The following is a 20,891-nucleotide window of genomic DNA, read 5'->3' as shown; positions in this document are numbered from 1 at the left end:
AACCTTTCCCCCTAAAATCTAGCATTTTCTTCTGACTTGGTTATTCCCACCCATCAAATAATTTATATTGCGCCCCCCCCCCCCCCCCTCCATATTTTCCTTTGCTAAACAATAACTTCCTGGCTGAAATTTCAGCTTGCAAATACTTGGTTATACATGTTCAGTAATATAAAGGGGGGAGACAGAAGGATGAAGGGAAGAATTTGGGGGGAGGAAGGTAAGATGAATCAGATGTTTTTCATATATAATTCACCATAAGATGAGATGTGTGTATTGTTTTCTGTCTTTTTTTTAGTTTTATGAACAGACGGGTTCTCTCTACTAATCCTTATCGAGGAAATTCTGCCAATGGCTACGCATGTCCCAGTGGGATGGCACTTCATTATGACGATGTTCCTTGCATAAATGGATCAGTAAGAATTGATTTTTGTGTAGGTCAAATCATTTATGTGTGTTGAGCCCTCCAAGGCCTATGAAGCCACTTAGAAGAGTATTACTAGGCATGATTCTAAAGTACTGCTGACAGTGTCTTATCTGTAGATTGCTTAGATAAGGAACTTACTGTTTCAAGATTACACGCACATGTAAGACAACATAAATATATGTAGTGCAGTATTTCTTGGTTGGTTTAATCCAGAATGATAAGGCAGCTCCCTGGGGATCAAGGATTTGAATAACCCTACATTTCTGCAAAATAAAATGGGAAGGTGATGCTTTGTCCTTTGCTCGTCCACCTTTGTGGACTGTTTCCCTGATATCCTCTTACCTATGCCAACACAAGACTAAAAAAGAATAACTCCTAATTGCTTAGTTCGGCTGCAGCAAATCAAATTATGGTTGCAGTTCCTGAACCCATTAATTCCTTTTCATCATCATTCAAAGTAAATGGGCCAGCAGTGCTTTGTTAGAAAAAAGACTTGCTCCTATTGCTATTTCATAATGCATGGGTGGGGAACATCAGGCTCTGGGACCATATCTGTGTTGTCCCTCATCATCCCCTCCCCCAAGTCCCAATCCAGCCTATAAGGTTTCCCCAAATGGCCATACCCTCTTCCCCTGACCACATATTTCCCAGCTTTTCTCATGTTTGAATGTATCTATTTCTCTGTATGAAAGACGAAAATGCCTTTCCTAAAATATGCTGGATTGCTTGAGCCTACCCATTTGCCATTGGCCATGCCTAACACTGGAATTTGGTGGTCCCCCTCTCCTCCATTTATCTGAAGTTTGGTTTTGGTTTTAAAACTGAAATAAAATCCCAAAGGGATTCCCAAAATGTGCCATAATACTTGAGGAAGTGATTAGATCCTGAGATAATCCTGGTTAACAACAAACCCCTGTTTTCTGCTCTGTATGTCGTGAACATCTGTGGTTTAAGAAACCAGGAAGTCTCTACCTCAGTTACTCATGTGAAATAAAGGGAGGAGGTAGCACTCTTACTGCTTATTCATATTCAAACAATTACGGATTCATCTAGCAGTTCCATTATGATGTGAAATGGACTATAGAAGTGCCAACTTTGGTATAGGATAGGCCAAAATTATCTGTCTTGTTTCCCTTGCAGTTTCAACTCAGTAGTCAAATTTCTTGGCTTGCCTCATTGAGATTTATAAGATGCAAGTTTAGCAAGGCAGGCAATCTGGGTGCTACATCTTCAATTAATTTATGGACGTGTGTGTTGGTGTGAGTCATCCAGAAAAGCCAGTTCTTATTTTCCCTTTCAGTAGAATCTTTTCAGACATTACTAAGACCTCCCAAATGTAATCCAAGAATTGAAATAATTTCCATCGTGATAAAATAAAATCTGTAAAATAAAATCAATAAAATCAATCATTTAGTTTTTTAGAATGTAGGGTCACTGATGCAAACTTACAATGCATGCTGCAGTGTGTGGGGAAATCTTAATTACCCAGTTAACTTTCTAATGATATAATTATTTCACAGTGCATGGTGTATATGCTAATTTACTAAGTATGTGTATTGCAGTGGGAACCAGAAGATGGCTTTCCTACTTCTCGTAGCAGAAGCACAGGAGAAGATGGGCTTTATGATAACATGGGCCTGTATGATAATTTGCCGTCTCCAAAAATCTTTGCACGCTGTCCACCGACCGACAGAAAAACCAATAGGTTATCTACTGACAAACTGTCTTCTAACCACTATAAACACCCTATCTCATCCAATCTATCTTCTGCTCAGTCTGTCACTAATACTTCTGCTGTGGGGAGGGGATCTGTGTCACAGGTACTGTAGTGCTTAATTCTTTTAATTCAACTTTCTGTTCTTGTTTTTTGAATATATCTTAATGCACTGATCATTAAATGCACTTCATGCACTGACCATTAAATGCCTTATGATTTCAATAATGCCACATAGTACTTTTTCACTTGGGTGCTTAATTCTTACACGGGAATGCTGTATATTGGAGAATACAAGCACAGAGATAAAATTTTAGATTATAAACGTCTGCATTACTATGCAGAGTACTAGGTCAGTCTAGATTTTGAGTAAGAAATTATTTATGAGGACATGAAGTCTTGCATCCCAGGACTGTGTTAATAGCAAAAATTAACCTGCTTCTTTCAGAGTAGAGTGGACTCATATACACGTGAGCATGTACACACAAGTTTACAATTCAGAGGTACTTGAACAGTTGCTGCTGCTGGAACCTCTACATTCTGTGTTGTGCAAGAGGCATCCTCTAATTCTATAAGGAAAAAGCCATTTATCATGAATATAAAAACTCCTTTGGCATCTGTACATGTGTCCCCTCCATATTTTTTTCCAAAGTCTTGCCAGGATTTTATTTCCCTCACCCTCATGAACAGTACATTCTAGCCAAATAAAGGAGATGATAAAATTCCCACAAATAATTGAGGTAGTGTGTTCACACTGCAGACATTTTCATAACTACCTCAGCACATTACAGCCAAGTAGCAAGGTCAAAGCTCTCAATCTTCTGAAATACATTTGGAACATAGGGTGAACCGCCACTTCAACATCTGGCAGTGCTGTTCTTAAAAAAAACCATGCTGTGGTTGATCCATCAACTCAGATGTCCATCTGAATTTGTCCAAAGGAGTTGTACTGAAGTCAGGAAGGATACAAAAAAAAAAAAAAAAAAGCTGTTGGAGAGTACAAACGGCAACCAGGTATCAATATACCAAATAATAATAATTATTTTTTTCTGCACTTAATGTGCTCAACATATTTAAGGACACATAAATTCAGTAGCCTGAAATACAATTAACTTTTTCTAATAATAAGTAACAAAGACAGAACAATACAAATTAAATACAAATTGTAGTAAAGTCTATGTGTGACCCATATAGATCTCAGCAGTTGTTTTACTAAAAACACACCTACACTTAATTTTTATTTTGTAGCCCCCTTGGAAAAACCCAGTGTACAGATTGGGTAGAAATTCATTTAGGACATTAATTACAAATATCTACTTTTTGGCAATTTGAGATGTAGTCTACTTTTTGTTTTTTGTTGAGTCCAAGAAGGCTTCTGAAGTTGAAAGCACTAAGATGTTGGTGGAATCACTTTTCCAGTATACACCATGATTATTTGCTTTTAAAGGATATTATATAACATTATATTATATTATATAATGACCTGAAAAATAGGTTTAATCTGTTAAAGACAAGGTAAAGTACCTGAATAGAGATCTTGCCTTCTATATTTCATATAATGGATCACATGTCCATTGTGGTACTGTGAAGGAGGGGAGAAAATATACTTTGCAGACCTTTTCCCCACATTTTAAATAGCTAGACCTAACTAGAGTTATTTGTTTCAGTAAAACAGAACTCTGAAGTCTTGAACACTTATCTATATTCTGTGTCTTAAGAAATGTTTGGTCTCATCCTTCTATGCTTCTTAGTAGCCGTTGTAGATGCTTTTTGCTTAACTGCTGGTTAATATGCACAATTTCAAATGAACTAATTTTAAATTTGTGAGCAAAAATGACCTGCTTTCATTGAATAGCTTTAGCTTTAGCTCTCTATATAAGAAAAGTGTGAACCATGTCATCTAGTCACTGAATCACTAAATAAATATTTGATTTTCCTAACAGTTTAAAGGAAAGAAAGCTTCTCCAGCTACAAATGGAGTTATGGGGAAAGGAAGAACATTAAACAGTCCACAGAAGAAATCAGAATTTGCTTCAAATGTGAAACGCAGCACCTCTAGTGAGTGTTCCCCCATTTATCTCCAGTCTTAGGAAATGTCTTATCGTGGGAAATTAGCTTGTGAGTAGGTTTTTATGTCATATTGCTGGAATCCAGTGTAAAATACAGTATCCTGTATATTTGAAATTTCATTCCTTGTTGAGCTATCCTGTAGGATTGGTGGTTTTTAGGTAGGCAGACACCTATCATGAAGCTAGGCAGCAGTCCAGTTGGTATGTCCAAAAGGCTGCTTCTCAAACTATATGGTCATCCACAGGGGTGGTTCTCTGTAGCTCTCAGCACATCTCTTCGACAATGGCTGCCCAAGCTTCCCAACATGATAGACAAGCTGAAGCCAGGAACAAGGTGGCTTCCACCACAATTAAAACATCACTTAAGACAATGTGAAATGTGAAAGCAAGCGGTAAAATATTTAAAAGTTTAACATTAGTTTTAAAGCCTCAGACCATAACAGAAAGGCAGGCAGTTGCTGAAAGCCAGGATGAAAAGAAAAACCTTTGCCTGTTGGCAGAAGACCAATAGGGAGGGGACTTGCCTAACCTCTCTTGGAAGGAGGTTCTGTAATCTGTGAACAACCACCTCAAAGACCCTCTCCCATGCCTGCACCTTGAATCTCTCAAGGTGGGTGAGACTGAGAGAAAAGCCTCTCGCTGATCACAAAGCATGGACAGACTTATATGGGGGAATGCAATCTGAGATTTTTACTTTAAATACTTATTTCATTCACACTATCTAGAGGATACCATGTGATGGAGGGACAACTGTAAAAATCAGTTAAACTTTTGCCTTCTTGTCTCAGTAAATACAGTTTGTCTGTCTTGATTACACCAGAGTTTTGGAAGAATTCTGGTCTTTTGTGTGCAGCTTTGTTGGTGTGGGTGCCTCTGTCTGTCTGGCCACTCCAACTTCACTCTAGCGTCTAAACATCTCGTAGGCTTGCAGATAACTCATAAGAGTCCTCCTAACAGGACTTGTATGATTTGTAAATATGCTAATAAGTTGATCTTCATGGGCAGAGGTCTTTACACACTTGGGCCAATGCTGGAGTTACTGCATATGTGGCGGCAGCATGGTGAGAAAGATATGGGAATGTTTGAATAAGGTCTAGCGATAAGCAAGCATTTGAGTGTCCTGGGGAATTGGCCACCAATATATTTGATTGTCCCTGGGATGTCCAGACATGGCCTAATTTTTCATTCTGGTCTCAAATATCCAATAACTTTTGTGTGCAGATGCAGATCAGTACAGATATGGCAAGAACCGTGTTGAAGCTGATGCAAAGAGGTTACAAACCAAAGAGGAAGAGCTGTTAAGGAAAAAAGAACTTCTGAGAAATCGCCTGGCTCAGCTTCGAAAAGAAAGAAAGGATCTTCGAGCAGCCCTTGAAGCAAATGCTGGTATGTCACACATTTGATTTGGGTTGGTGGCTTCATTATAAGAATCCAAGGGAACAGGCTTCCAGCAGCAGCTAGAGAGGGTTTTCTGTGTACTTATAGCAAGAAGGGAAGTATGACGTGAAACTGGAGCACGATTCCAATGTAAGTTATCTTCTGTGTGAATCTTGGTGAAGCCTCTGGATGGAGATATGGGGAACTGATATAAAGAAGGAGCTTCCTCCACCTGAACTTTTGTCTTCTCCTCACATTGTCATGTTCTGCATGTCTTTGGTTTGTCAGTGTCACTCAGTGACATGGAGCAGGTTGATAGTGATACATGGTAATATAACTAAGGGTGGCTTTGGCCTCTAGGAAATGGGTATGTTACAATTCCTCTTCATCCTACTAAGACTACATTTTTATGGGCTTCAATCTGCCATGATTCTTTCTACATACCATAATGTAACTTCACTCACGGAAACTCTGTCCCCTCTTGTTAGCTAAGATAGCTAAATGGAACTGCTAAATAGCAATTTGTTTTTGCTGTATGCCTTCAAGTCATTTCTGACTTATGGTGACCCTGTGATGGGGTTTCCTTGGCAAGATTTGTTCACAGGGGATTTGCCTTTGCCTTCCTTTGAGGCTGAGAGAACCTGGCCTAGCACTAATTTCTTTATATTTGTGGTTTTGACGTCAGAATCCAGCTATGTATGTGATCAGTTTACTTATTTTACTTACTTTATTCTGATGGCTCCATTACGAAGTTACTTACTGTGAAGTGGGCCTGCAGAGTAGCTAGGAGTTCTGCCAATGGTAGCATTTCCTCCAACTTACCCATTTGTTTCTGGATTTCAGGAAGGAGACCCCTAATTATGCTTGAAGATAAATTAAAGAAGCTGGAAGAAGAGTGCAAATTGAAAGAGTCTGAACGTGTTAGCCTAGAACTGGAGTTGACAGAGGTGAAAGAGAACCTGAAGAAAGCCTTGGCTGGTGGCATCACGCTGGGCCTGGCAATTGAGCCCAAATCAGGAACCTCAACTGCACAGGTATCTCCCCTTAAAATACTGCTTCCAACTTGGAAAGACAAAGGCAGTTAGTAGGGTGTTTGAGTTCAGTTGCACCACGCTGTCCTAATGCTTAAAATCAGTTTAGTCCGAGTTTTGATATTTTTAATATTTAATCCACTCAATGAATTGTAATGTAATGTAATTCTGATATATTGAATATACGACAGTTTGGCATCTTTATTAGGTTGGTTTAACATCATATTGAGTGGCCTAATAATTAAGTGTTGGAATCAAGTTAAGTTGCGTAACCAGAGATATGACTAGGGTTTCCTCCCTATAATGTGGAATATTACACTGCTAATGAAAAAGTTCCATTTCATGTGTCAAGAATTATATGATAGCTGCAAGGTCTTATAATTCTGCTATTTCTTCAAGGTATACAATTATAATAAAACAACTAATTAGAATGTGTTCTACAAAATATTATTTGATACTATTACATTCAGAATGTAAAATTCCAGCCAAATTGATCCCAGCTTGAGCCTATTGTGCATTGTGGTTCTACTTAACAAGCCTGCTTCAGGATGAGGAGTTAATATTGATTTTATGTGGATTTATGCATGACAGAGTCTTTTCTCTTGCACTCTTTATTGATAGCTGCCATGATTTCAGTGTGTTTTGTATTGTCATTTAGTCTCCAGTTTTAAAGCATCAGACACTGGAGAATTCACCCATCTCCAGCTGTGATACAAGTGATACTGAAACCTCTGTGCCTGTGAACAGTGCTGTAGTCATGAAAAGACATTCCTCTTCAGGCAGTTCTCCATGCAGAGGCCATGTGCTTCAGAAGGCAAAGGTAAGATTCCCATCTGTATCTGTTGCTTTTCTGTCATGATTGCCTGCCACTGCTTCTTTATCTGTTTTAGAAAATAGAAATTGACATACAAATAGAAGCATAGAAGTATCAGAGACCTCTAGTGCCTCACTGAACTACAAACCCCAGGATCCTGTGGGATGTTTCTGTGACAGTTAAAGTGAAATTATAATGCTAGTGTGTAGTGTGAAAAGGTCCCTGGAAAAATTATTTTCTGAGACTTTTTATGGCCAATTTGAGTACTCAGTAACATCATTCCCTTCACCCCACCCCACCCCCACCCCCTGGAGAGTCAGTGGTTTAAAAGTGAATCCTTTACCACATCAAAATGTGCTGCCTCCAAAGCCTCATTTTGCAGTGGAACATTCACATACCTGGTAACCTTTTCATGTGAATGTATCAGATCATCTGCTCTTCACAGAAAAGACAAGGGGTGGTCCAGCACATGATGAGTATTCTGCTTCAATGGCTGGTTTTTTGAATCAAACACCCCCAGCCCCATAGGTTATATCAGTGACCCCAAAAATGTGCTCTTTAAGGGATTCTGGACTTCAGCTCCCAGAATCCCAGACTATTGGCCAACATGGCTAAGGCTTCTGGGAGCTGAAGTCCAAACTCTCTTCAGGGGCACAGTTTGGGGACCACTGGGTTATATGAATAAAAAGGAATTCCACTCACATCTTATTTGCGCCCATTCCCTTTTAAGAAGAGCAAGCAAGCTTCCCTGTTGATTTGTGACATGTTCCCATCTAATCTTCATCTTCTGCCCTGACTTTGGTTGTGGCCAAACACTTACTGAAATTATATTATTGGCAAGTCTAATGCAATTATGTTGTCGAGTCAATAAGATTCACAGGCTTTAAACATTCTCTGTGGAATTGTCTTGTTTCCTTCTTGTAAGCTAACTGGTAAGAAAAAAACTGCTGCATGCCTCTCTAGTATATTAATCTCATATTAATGCTAATTGTATGCCTTCATTCAAATGGAAACAGATTGCATGTAACTTGCAAAAATGGAAATTTATCTTTTTTCCCCACTCCTAATGGTTTGGGGTGGCTTCCTGAAAGATGTAGTGTACATATACAGTGGGCCCACCAACCCTGAATTGAAAATGCAGAAATCATCCTCATCACCATCATCATCTAGCAGGGATCTAGTGTAATCAGGCCGAGAATCGGTCCCAGTTGAGGTGGCGGCAAGGGCCGGCCACCAGGCACACATTCTTTGGGCATGCAAAGCACGCAGCTGGTGGCCTCCCTGGAGGTGGAGGAGAGAGACACAAATGTGAGACAACAGAAAACTGTGAGTTCCTATTAATAAAATGGTGTAGGGCAGCAGTAAGTCCTGGCCACCACGCGTCCTTTACCTCCAGGGAGCCTGAGAGCTGCCTGCTTCTGAAGCCTTTGAAAAGAACAAGCATAAGCATCTTTGATGTGATGGGTGTGGTACTTCTACTCATTTGTTCCAAAGGTAGAAGCAGGTAGTTGGCAGGCTCCCCAGAGGCAGGGGAGAACGAAGAATGTGTACCTGGCAATAAGTACTTGCTGCTGTTGCTGCTGCTGCAGCTACAGCTGCACTACTCCATATGGGGTTTCTTAGCTGACTTGCATTCAGCTATCTCTGTCTCTGGAAACACTGTGAGCTGCCTGCTTCGCAAATCCAAAGAATACACACCTGGTGGGTGGATCTTGCTGGTGCCCTATACCATATTATTAATAGGACTTTTTCATTCACATATTTGGCTGTCTGTGTGGAGTTCTGGAACCAAACCCCTGTGGATACTGAGGGCCTATTGTACGTGAAAGACATTCTAATATACTTAAATCCATTGTGACAAATCTTGTTTATAATTCTTTCTTCCTTTGTTCTAGGAATGGGAGATGAAAAATGGAACATAAAAATATAATGCAGTCACTAGCACCCTGCTTTAAAACTCTGTTTGGTATTGCTCAAGATGGACTGAGGAAGAGTTTCTGCACAGTGGTATAAAGGGTTGGTCAGTCCTGTTCAGTTAATGGTCAATAAGTCTAATACAGCCAAGAGAAAGGTCATCTTGAATGTGTTATTTTTATTACAGAAACATTTCATCTGGAATACTAGAAAAATAAAAGGAACAATTGAAATGATTTCTTAGCTGGATCAGATATATCTAGCACTAGCAACTGTGTTAGGTGGAAATGGAGATTGGCATGTTTCAATACCCATTTGAAATAGTTTTAGATAGCTTTAATCATTTGATATGAAAGCAGATGTTGACTCCCTACCGAGTTACTGGAGAAATGTGGGGACAGAACATTTTGTGGCATTCTGTCAAACCTTATGAGTTCTACAAAGGTGAAGAATGGAAAGCTGTGGCCATTGCTGAGGTTGTGCACCTTCTGTTTTCCACAGTGATCAGCAACTAGAGGAGGCTGAAATGCAATTGGGAAGCAGCCTTGGTACTACCAGAAGAGGCCCTTCCAATTGCAAGTATAAAGGACTGCCATCGTATTTAACTCTTCTTTTTAAAGATATTTATTTATTATTTTCTCATGTTTTAAATTGTTTTCTGAAAGTTCAGTAGTAACAGATGCCACTTCACAAATACACACAAAAACAAGCAATTGTGACGTTCCCCTTAAAAGCCCCTTCTGTGACAACTGCCATTTTGAGAGGGCTTTGTGGAAAGGAAGTAGAAAATGGCTAATAGAATAAATAATGCATTGTTGCATTTCAAAACATTCCAAGAAAAAGGTATCAGAATTGATCTAAAATATTTTACTACATTTCTCAGAGAATGACTTTTTCTCACTGCTAAGAGGCAAAGTTTTTTTTCAACCAGCGATGAATATCTAAAACAAATTGAAATATTTGAAGTGATCTCTGCTAAAAGATATGTGTTTCTGTGTATTTATGTTTATTTTTCTATTTTTTTAAAAAATAAAAGTTTCTTTTCCTGCTGTAACACAGTGCCCCAGAGTCCCAAGTTGAAATTCTCGAGGGTACTCACTGGGTGGACACAGATAAGGTACAGTCTCTTAGCTCCAACATCCAATCTGCAGTATGGGAACAAGGAAAGAATGCTGGCCTGTTTTTGTTGTAAGGTTTACTGAGATAATGTTTATGAAGTGCTTTGACTGCTTGAAACAGGTTGTATAAATTTTCACTCTTATTCTGCACCTCCCCAAAAAACATGAAAGTAATTAAAACACTTCCTCTCCTTGTGTTTCAACACCTACGTTCTCCCTCCCGTCCCAAATTTTGTATGTGCTCTGATGAAACTACAGAGCTTCTGTGTGCATGGGCTACTCCAGTATCATTTAATTTTCTAGCATGTGATGCAAGACAGAGACATCCTCCATTGGACAGTAGGTTGATTCTGGTGAAAGGGCCATCCTTGGTCTTTCCAATTTTTTTTATCCTGATTGGAGATAGAAGGAGCCAGGATAGGGAAGATGCATTTGTGGGGACATTATCCCTGTATTCTTGCTTTTGTCTTAGTCACAGGGACCAAGAAACCTCTTTGAGACATGGCTGTTGGCAGAAGAAGGGGCCTACCATCCCTCTGGGAATGGGTTGAACTTAGGCTGGGGTACAAGACCACTGGAGGATCTCTCCTCTAAGTGCTGCTTAATGCAGTGGAAACTCCTTTGTCCTTCAGTCTTCCACTTTGGGGATGCTGAGACAAAAGACAAGCCTGGATGAGTTCTCTCCAATGGCAAGGTATTTGGCTTGCATTGAAGCTCGACGCTGCATCCAAGCTTGTGCCCCACCACTATTGTAATAATTTTTTTCTCTGCCCCTCTAGGGCAAAAGCAACACTTAGAGGAGTGAATTAGCAAAGTCCAAAAAAAGTTGTAACATTTATTTATCTATTTTTAAAGCAGATAATACCTCTGCAAATTGGGAGTGGGCAACACTACTGCTCAGAGGTGGTACAATGTTTTGGGCATCAGCCCTTTTCTCACCCTCCCATCCCAGCAGTAAGCTATGTCAGGGACTTTCCAGAAAGGGTTTCTTGGCCCTACAGTAGAGATAATGCTAAACAACACTGAAGGCAGAAAGTTGGCTCTAGAACATCTTATTTCTATGTTCTATGAACCCAACAAAGTGCATGATAAAGTAGACGTGCAGGCTGTCAGTAAGCAGGTAGAGCTGCCCTGTCAAGATGGAACTAGGAAGTTGATAGTGGAGAGTTTGAAGCACAAACAAAAGAAAAGAGTTAGTTATTCTTTTCTGGGTGAGTGCTTTGTTATATCCCTAGCTATATTGGTTTATTCTATGGAGAGAGAGAATGGATAAGGAAACCTCAGCACTCCAGTAAGTTGTCTTTCTGTTTCTCTTTTAAGCTGACCATCTGTTCTGTTCTGGGTCCCTTTCACACTGCAGAATTATAGTACTACAATTCCACTTTAACTGCCATGGCAACATCCTATGGAATCTTGGAACTGGCAGTATAGAGAGGAACAATAAATTCTCAGCTATAACTCTCCTTTAGTGCCTCTGACCCCAAACTACAAACCCCTGCGCTTTATAGAGTTAAAGTGGGATCATAGTGCTATAATTGTGCAGTGTGAAAAGGTCTTGTTTCCTGAATATGTCAGTCTGTCAGGAGTTAGCCTTGTGCGCACCAGGCCACATTGCTTCTTTATAAAGAACAATCTGGTTTTGTTTCATCAAGCTTGGGATTCCTATATTGGCCAGAAAGATTACCTGCATCTTAGACTAGAAGCAGCTATTAGCCAGCTTTCCAACTTTCCTACTTAACTTTTGTCTTCCTTTCATGTTAAAAAGTGATGAGGGTTGTTTTGGCCATGCAGAGGACATGCTCTCTGTTTGCACATGGAATAGCCTCTACTTGTATAATGAATGGAGCAGCCCATGATGACGTATGGCAGTGGAGAAACAAAATATACAAACTACATGCAGCATAGTGGATGTATGCGGAACAGGTGGACATCCTACATTCCACACATCCTCCCCAAAATTGTCCCTCCAAATTTTGGCAGCAAACCACCAAAAACAAAAAACTTAAAGCCAGCATTTGCCACTTGTTTTAAAGGCCTTTATGCAGTTTATTGCTGCAGTTTGGCAATATTTGTTTGTTGTCCCATTTTGGCAGTATGGGGGAGCACCACCCAGGATAGGGGTATTGGCTCCCTGATCAACCAGAATTGCCCAACACTGCTGCAGATGTGGGGTTAGTTTTGCCAAAGTCCTCTGGGTCTGCGCAGTGGTATCATGCCGCTGCCAGCCTCTTTCTTGTTTGTCATTTATTCTCCAGAGATTGTCTGGATATTATGGAAATTTGGCAAGGGTGATGACCTAAAGCATGCTGACATATCATCATTATCCTATGAACTGACACTGCAAGAAAGTTTATGCAAAATGTATTTTGTTTAGCCAAATTATTTTAAACTAATTTATTTGTATATTTCATTTAAGTTATGGATGTATGGATGTATTTATGATGTATTCTAGACAACTGATCAATATGTTTAATGAGGACATAATTTCTGTTATGGTACCTTTTAAATGGTTCGCTCATTTTATGACACAAAGTAGACTAATTAGAATTACTTTACCAGATATGTGCAATTTTATTTTTCCATTGTGAAAATTGTTTTGAGCAGAGGGTACACTTTAAAATTTTAGCTGCTGAATCTTCATCTCTTTTAATAGGGTGGCAGATTCCAACAACTCAAGCCTTTTCCAGATTGAATAGTGAGCCTACTTTGCATCTGCAGTTGCTTCTTTTAGGATGGGTGTAAAATTTGGATTGTAAAGATATCAAAAAAGCACAGGAGCATCTGACTTTTTCATCTTCTAGGAAAAGAAGTGGCAGAATGCTGATTAGCTGGCCTTGTGACAGTCGTGAAGCTACTGCCTTATCTGGCGACATAAAGCACTGATTGGCTGTTTATTGTGGCAAACACAAGGCTGCGGTTTCACTCTGTACCCCCAATTTCATTAAAATGTGCACAAATGTATTCAGTTCAACCTTGGAAAAAATGTGGGTATGCATGTAGATGTACAGACAGGTTTTTAAAAATGCAGGAACCTGTCCAAAGCATGCTACAGCAGAACCATGTGTTGGAAGGGGAAGAGGAAGATGCAGCTGGCTAAAAATGGATATATTCCCAATACCTGCCTGAGGCCTTACAGAGAAATGAGTCTGTATAAAACTTGAGTTGGAGAAATACCTGCCTTCATACTTTTTTGTGTGCTCCTTTTTTACAGAGCTGGGCACTTTTATGGCCCTCTGGCCTTGCAGCAATCATTTTTGCTGCAGTTTATCTCCATGGCAGTTTGTACTCTTGAAAAACAAGCAAGGCATTTGAAGAGGCTTACTATAATTCACACACACCTCCCCGTCCCCATGGAGTCTTTATAATGTTACTGCTGTTACTTGGCTTTTTGAAGCCATTTCCTCCCTACACAAAAAATATTTCCCTTTTTATTTACTATGCTAGCAGTTCCTCTTTTCCCAGGGTCATCCAGTCCTGACAAGGGAAGGCCCAGTTCTGAGCAGCCCATGTCTCCAATGACTGGTTCCCTTCATGGCTGTTGCCTGGTAGCCTTTTCCCTCTTGCCACAAGTACCCTCTACATCAGCCTAGGACACCAAGGAGAATTCTGGCCAAGATGGTATGTGATTGAGAAAGCAGGAGGGTCAGGACAGGGGAGGAGAGTGCCCAGAAAGAAGTTAGGCCACATTAAATGCTGTGAGGCATACCCCAACAGGCACAAAGGTTGGCACAACTTTGTATGAGTTGCATCACCCTAGAAGGCTTGTTTACATGCCTCATTGTGAATGACTTTATTGACTTCAGCCTGAGAGAGTAAGTTTGCATGTTCACAGACTCCTGCTCTGCAGAGACTTTTGAAAAACCCACAGAGCTGTAGAGTCCTGTGGCACCTTTTAAAGGTTAACAAATCATTGTACCAGCTTTTGTGATCTGTATAGCCCATGGGATCAGAGAGGTGGAGTATTATCTAGAATTTGAGGTCTGTATTCTAGACAATGTTGGAATTGTAGGCAGTAAGAGCGGGTCTTAAAAACAAGGTAAAGACCATATTATCCCAGTGTTTGCCTAAGACATTTTCCTGCCTGTAGTAGCCCAAATGCTTCTCCCCTCACTCAAAGGTTTTGCTGCATCATTCAGATAGCAGTGGCCTTCATTTATCCCCCATTCATGATGCTGACTGAAGCAGATGGCTTTTTGTTGCCATTGTTCTTGATTTTTCTTCCAAACTGGAAATTACATTATCCTTCTCAAAGGAAAAGTTGGGTGAAAGAAAGTAATCTCCCCTCCTGAGGTTTTTGTTTGGGCAAGAATCAGGACCAGTGTTCCCTCCCTTCCTTGGCAGTAGACATGTATGATGGAATTGGGGAGGGTTGAGGATCTGCTGAGCAAACTGCATCTGTAGCCTCCTCCCTTGTCAAACATACATTTCAAAGGTATTGAGCAAGCAAGAGGGTCTTTATAAAATGAGCTATTCCACTGTCTTGATAACAGGTCTCCCAAGTACTTTTAAAAGGGTTTTATATGCATTGCATTTTTACGTATGTGAAAGAAATCTTTACCAATCCAGATTTCCTGAACAAACTATAAATCAGAAACTATTTTTATTGTTGTTATGGAAGCTGTATTTGGCATCATGGGGTTGGGTTTTTAGGTTTACTTTTCAAATATCAGATTAGTATTTGAGGGGAAACTTTTTCAATAAACACTTCAGTGTTTTTGTAATTTTTGTATCTGTCTTCCATTATTACTGTAACTGATCTGACACTCTTGTATTAATGACTGTAATTATTTCTCATCCTGTGTTTTCAAAGATAAGATTGTATTTGAAGCTCTCAATGGAAAAAAAAAACATGCTGAAACAAAAGCGAGAAAATTTTTTATTTGTGAGCTATCATGTTTTATTTTACATTAATTTTGTCTGTATTTCTCAGTGTATGGCGACTGTTAGAAACTAAATGCTAGATGGAGCTTGGCCAGCGAGGCATTCTTTATCTACTGAGAAAATACATCTGTGATTTTTCTTAAAAAAAGGAAAAAGCCCAAATGGAGAAAGAAGGCCACAAAAAACCTAGGCCTTGTTAGCTACAATTTATTTTTTACCTTTCTGACCCAGAAGGTAGGATGACAGGCACCTAATTGGTGTAACATTCACATTATTAATAAAAGATAACATGTGAAAACTCCACTTTTGTTTCTTGTTCTGATATGCTGCTTGACAGTATCTTAGTGTCATCTTGACAAGCCAATTAGTCTTTTATGTATTGGGGCCACACTGGTAATTTTCAAGAAGCTAGTTGTGGGTTAGATTCAAGAGCAAGAGAGTCATACTCACCTTTTAGATCATATCAGAAATGCTTCTGATCTGCATCCATCCTTCCACATCAATTTGGTTTGTGTTTTGCAAACCAGAAAGTAGAGTTTTGTTGGGAGCACACTTCTAATTTCAGTTCATTTCTGGTGCCTAAATGAGTGATAAGTGCACCTTATCTGTGTCTTCATTCAGTTAGTTCAGAGGTGGGAAAGCTTTGGCCTTCTACATGTTTTGTATTTCAATTCGCAGAAGCCCCAGCCAACCTGGGATTTTGGAAATCATTGTTCAAAATATCTGGAGGACTAAAGCTTCCTTACTCTTGTAGAGTGGTATTACCTCTACTTGTCCAGCTTATGTCAGACTGCCAAAAGGAATAATTATTGGAGTTACATACATTTTGAATTCATTATGTTTGCATTTACATAGATATCTTCTGATGGAAAGGTGCACCAGTAGGAAATTTAAACCTGAAGTATCACTTAATATTTTTTTTCCAAAACAGCAAGTTGTACTCCATCCTAGCTTTGTTATTGAATGTAAGTTCTGTGTTGAACTGGAGGTGAGGTGGAAGTGCTGTGAAAGAAAGCCAAAATCGATAAACTGAGTGGCAAACCATTTTTAATGAGGGAACTTTTGTGATACATTTTCTTGGAACAAATTCATTCCTTTGGATACAGTAGTCGACTTCCTACATATCTGAACAGAATAGTCACAGGCTGCATTGTGCAGCTTATAAATATTTTATTATCAAATCTGTAGCACATCCTAATTTAGAGTCTTGGCTATGTAGGTTGAATTACTGATTGTGCAATTGACCCATAGTGAAGTGTTAACATAAAGCATCTTCAAACATATTTGTTGCTGCTTCTCAAAACCAGATCATATTGCTACAAAAGCTGCCATTTTGTCAGTCTCATATATACAAAAATATACAGGCTCCTCCATCCTGCCCACCCTCAAACCCATTTCGATAGTTATGAACCCCTTTTGTTTTGCATTGTATACAAAGAGACTTGGATAACATTATCTAAAATAGTAATAGGAAAGTGTGACCGATATTCTCACATTAAAACTAAGTGATACAAAAGATGGGACAACTTGTGATGGTTATTTATGTGTTAAAGCAAGTTCAACATGTTCTTCACAAACTGAGTACAGAGCAGTGCTAAGCGAGTACTCGTGCTCCCATGAGTGTAGGACATTTGGAAGGTGATCTTAACACCTTCAGAGTCTATAGATCTAACCATTTCCATTGACTGAAATGTGCATGCAGGAACCAAAAGCCTTTAACTGTACATTAATTAACTGTATTTCATAACATTTCCTAGAATCTAGAAAGAGTAATTCATCTCACTGGGTTCAGGATCTGCCTTCCTTGAGTGGAACATTTCTGCTTAGGTGCTGCCACCTAATTTGGGGGGGAATTCCTCTCTTCACACCACAGCTCAACCCTTCAGGCTCCTTCAACCTTTGTTATAGCATTTTAGGTAGAGGGATTATTGTGCGGAGGAGCAGAAAGGACATTTTGCTTCCATCGGCCCATTTGCACATATCCAGATCTGGATCCGAATCAGTGATCACAAAGGTTTACTTCACATTGGAATGGACCCAGTGTCATGGCTGTTGCAATAACAATGGATATCAACAATAGGTAAACTCTGATCCCCATTGCTGTCTTTCAGGGGGAAGGGGGAATGGTGAGGGCCATAGCTCTCAGGCTGTAGACTGTCAAAAATTACAAATGTGTGCTATCCTCATTTACAAACTCCCATTAGCAAGCCCCACTGCACATGTGGAATACTTAAAACATTAGTTGGTCCTACAAAAGGGCAGACATACATTAAAGGGCATCATCCATATTAGCACATAATGTAAAACTGCAGAAACCTAAGTTGTGTTTTTAGGATTAAAAGCAAGACGCTGATTGTAAGTAAAGACTCTGATTTTAAAACATCTGTCAGTTTTTATGTTGACTTTGAATTAGGAAGTGAGCTGATCAGGTATAAATCTAAGATTCCCAAGAGCTGAGAATCTCAAGGCTGGGCTAAGAACTTACGAGCAGAACTTGTCAATTGTTATGACCACCCTGCAAAGTCTTGGCAAATAAGGAGGAAACAAACCTTTACTAATCTCTGGGAAGATCAAGTATGGACTTCTCACCTGGCAGCCATCACTCTTTTCTCCAGGACTGAAGAGTGGAGGGAGGTTTCAGCAAAAAGAATAGGAGCACCTAAGTTCCAAACATGTTAAAGGCCCAGGAAGGAAAGGCCAAGGGGAAAGCCTTTGGAAGCTCAATGCTATTAGCTGTGTATTGTTAATTCTGTAGTGTTCAGATCCTGATGCAGTCATGTAGGGATAGCAAACATAGACCAAGGCACCTGGTATTTGGAAAACATTGAGGCAGGAATGTGTTGCATAAGAGGCCAAAACTGTTACTGGACAGTAGACAGAATGTCATATGGAACTTACAATTTAAGTAACATCCTCTCACACCCCCCACAACTAGATACACCTTATGTGACACCTGGGTTCAGTCTTATCCACCTGTGTAGTAGGCAAACAGCACGTAGCACTAAGACTTCTAAAAGTGAATGAATAGTGCCAGATCCATTCCCCCACTTCTCTCCCACCCCAGCCACTCTTGTAAGGATGGCCTTGGCACACAATCTGGAACTGCAGGGATTAAGCAATCATTCTTTAAAATGAAAGAGCAATGAGTAGAGAGGAAAAAGTGTTCTTCCAGAAAGGGTCGGATTTTAAGTGGTAATGGGGAGGAACTAATGTGCTACTTGAGGTTTTTACTTCCAATAAAGGTAAACTATTTAAAAAGGGGGGGGAGCTACATTTGGAATGTTTTATCAAAGTAGCACCTAACATTTTCCTAAAGCAAAAGCATGGAGGTTTCTCTTGACAGATTTAGTATTCTCTGTCTAACAAAGGGGGTTGTGACCTCAATGAGGGACGGAGACATTTTGGATCTCAGAGGAAGTGCCTTGTATTACTAATGGAATTCAAAATTTATCTCCTAGACTTTGAAATGCTTTGTTCCCATGGCCATATGGCCAGGAGGAGAAGGGGCCTGCCTACATAGATATCCCTCCACAGAATAATACAACAGCATCTTAACAAAATTCAGGCTGGTGAATAACACTGTCATCCCCCTCCAACACAAACACACACTTGAATGATTTTTAAGACCTTTCCCTGATGAAGAAGCCAGTGGACTTTGAAATTTTGCAACATGTATTTTGAGCATTTTGGTTGCTCCAATAAGGTATCACTGTTTTGTGAATTTTGGCTGTTATTGTACTTTGCTATATGGCTAGCATGGCCACCCCTGAATATGGACCAGGGAGTGAAAGAAGCTTGGTGCTGGTAGTTACCTAAAGGTTAATAGAATCTTTATAATGAACACGGAGCCCTGATAGCGCAGTGATTAAATGCCTGTAATACAAGTCACAAGATTGTGAGTTCAATCCCAGGCAGGGCTCCAGAGTCCACTCAGCCTGGCATCCTTCTGAGGTTACTTAAATACCCAGCTTGTTGGGGGGCAATTATCTTACACACTGTAAACTGCTTAGGGAGTGCTTAGTTCACTGATAAGCAGTACATAAATGTACTTGCTATTACTTCTGCAGCCTTTCATTTAAGAGAACCACTGACCATGGTTCACAGGGCCATAGTTCAGCAATACTGTTGGGCCAGTGTTTGCCTGGGTTATTCCTGGTCAGATCACTATGCCATCCTGGCCAGTGATATGGTGCCAACAGTGTTAAAAATGGCCCTCGTATGTAAATAAAGATTATATGTGGGATCCAGTGCAGACTGTGGCCCCTATTTTTAGCTGCTCTTTGTTTTCATTGGCCATAAACCACCTTGGGTTCTGTGCTGGGAGAAAAGTGGGATATAAATTAGATAAATGCATCATTAAGTAATATTCAGAATTATTCTCATGCAAGTTTCAATTGCAAGAGGCAGAGTAAAGGTGAATCAATAAGTTATGAGTAAAGGTGAATCAATAAGCCATGAGTTGGAGGGCAATGTTTTACAGCATGCAGCTTGCCCTACGTATGTTTGCTCCCCACATGATTTAGCCATCTTCCTCGCCACACGGGAATTTAGAATGCTTGCATGGGCCATGTGTTCACAATGAATGACTGTGCTCCTAGGCAATCTGTTAACATACTGGACACTTTCCTGTACTGTTAAACTAGCTGGTTGGTATCAGTGGCTGTACTGAAGTTCCCTAGACGCAGCCTACAGGGCATCAGCATGCATGCCACACCTATCTACAGACTTCATTGCTTCCAATTATCTCTCCAATAAATAGCTCCACACATAGCAGGAAACGTTCTACTCAATGTTTTCCATGTGCCTGCAACAGAAGTCAGGCTCACATGGCACTCTGGATAAGACTCTGTACATTCCTCAACATTCCTGTGGCTGCTGGGACTTACATTCTGACAGCATCTGGAGGGCTACAGGAGTCCCACCCCTTGGGCTAGAAATAGATAGTCCAAACTGTGATTATTCATCATTAGGCTGTTTGGTTACATTACTGGAGGAGCCTTACAAGATTTTTTTTTTTAAAACTCAACAGCAGAATGGGTTTCAATGGGTAGCTCTACTCGTGCCTGCTAAGGAACTCAGAAGTGATAATCCTCTTCCCAGTACGTTACCTGCTACTCTTAGGAGTCTATAAAGGAGCACTGGTGGCAGTGGTTAAATGCTGGTACTGCAGCCACAATGTTGTAAGTTTGATCCTAGAGAAGGGCTCCAGGGTCGATTCAGCCTTCCATCCTTTCATAGGTCGGCAAAATGAGTACTCAGCTTGTGGAGGGCAATTGGCTTACTCATTGTAAACCGATTAGGGAGTGCTAGTTCACTGATAAGCAGTACAGAAATGTAATTGCTAAGGCTACTGCTATCCTCTCTGCTATTCATCATAGGTTAGGGTTCTGGCTATAATCAGGCATTGAGTGCCACATTATGCGAATGGTTTAGAGGTTTTTTCAACTTATGGTAACCTGAAATGTGAGTGAGACTATAGTAGGGAGTGAATGAAGGCAATGCCATGTAACCAGGAAGGGTCTGGAACTCCTCCAGAGATTGCAGGGGTG

General features: G+C 40.1%; 1 protein-coding gene across 1 annotated transcript in view; it reads left to right on the top strand.

Moving 5' to 3' along the window:
• The window catches only part of AFAP1 (actin filament associated protein 1), an 80,971-nt gene extending 67,820 nt beyond the window's left edge, over nt 1-13,151 (top strand). The window contains exons 13-19 of the mRNA XM_042463831.1: nt 296-413; nt 1,987-2,244; nt 4,082-4,196; nt 5,429-5,593; nt 6,428-6,618; nt 7,274-7,435; nt 9,325-13,151. Coding sequence (XP_042319765.1) covers nt 296-413; nt 1,987-2,244; nt 4,082-4,196; nt 5,429-5,593; nt 6,428-6,618; nt 7,274-7,435; nt 9,325-9,351 — 1,036 coding nt within the window. The 3' untranslated portion in view covers nt 9,352-13,151. The remainder of the gene's footprint in view (nt 1-295; nt 414-1,986; nt 2,245-4,081; nt 4,197-5,428; nt 5,594-6,427; nt 6,619-7,273; nt 7,436-9,324) is intronic.
• Nucleotides 13,152-20,891: the final 7,740 nt, after the last annotated feature.

This window comes from Sceloporus undulatus, chromosome 4 (genome assembly GCF_019175285.1).
Source record: "Sceloporus undulatus isolate JIND9_A2432 ecotype Alabama chromosome 4, SceUnd_v1.1, whole genome shotgun sequence".
Lineage (NCBI taxonomy): Eukaryota > Metazoa > Chordata > Lepidosauria > Squamata > Phrynosomatidae > Sceloporus > Sceloporus undulatus.
The sequence above is the reverse complement of the archived record's forward strand: the minus strand, read 5'-3'. Positions and strand labels throughout refer to the sequence as shown.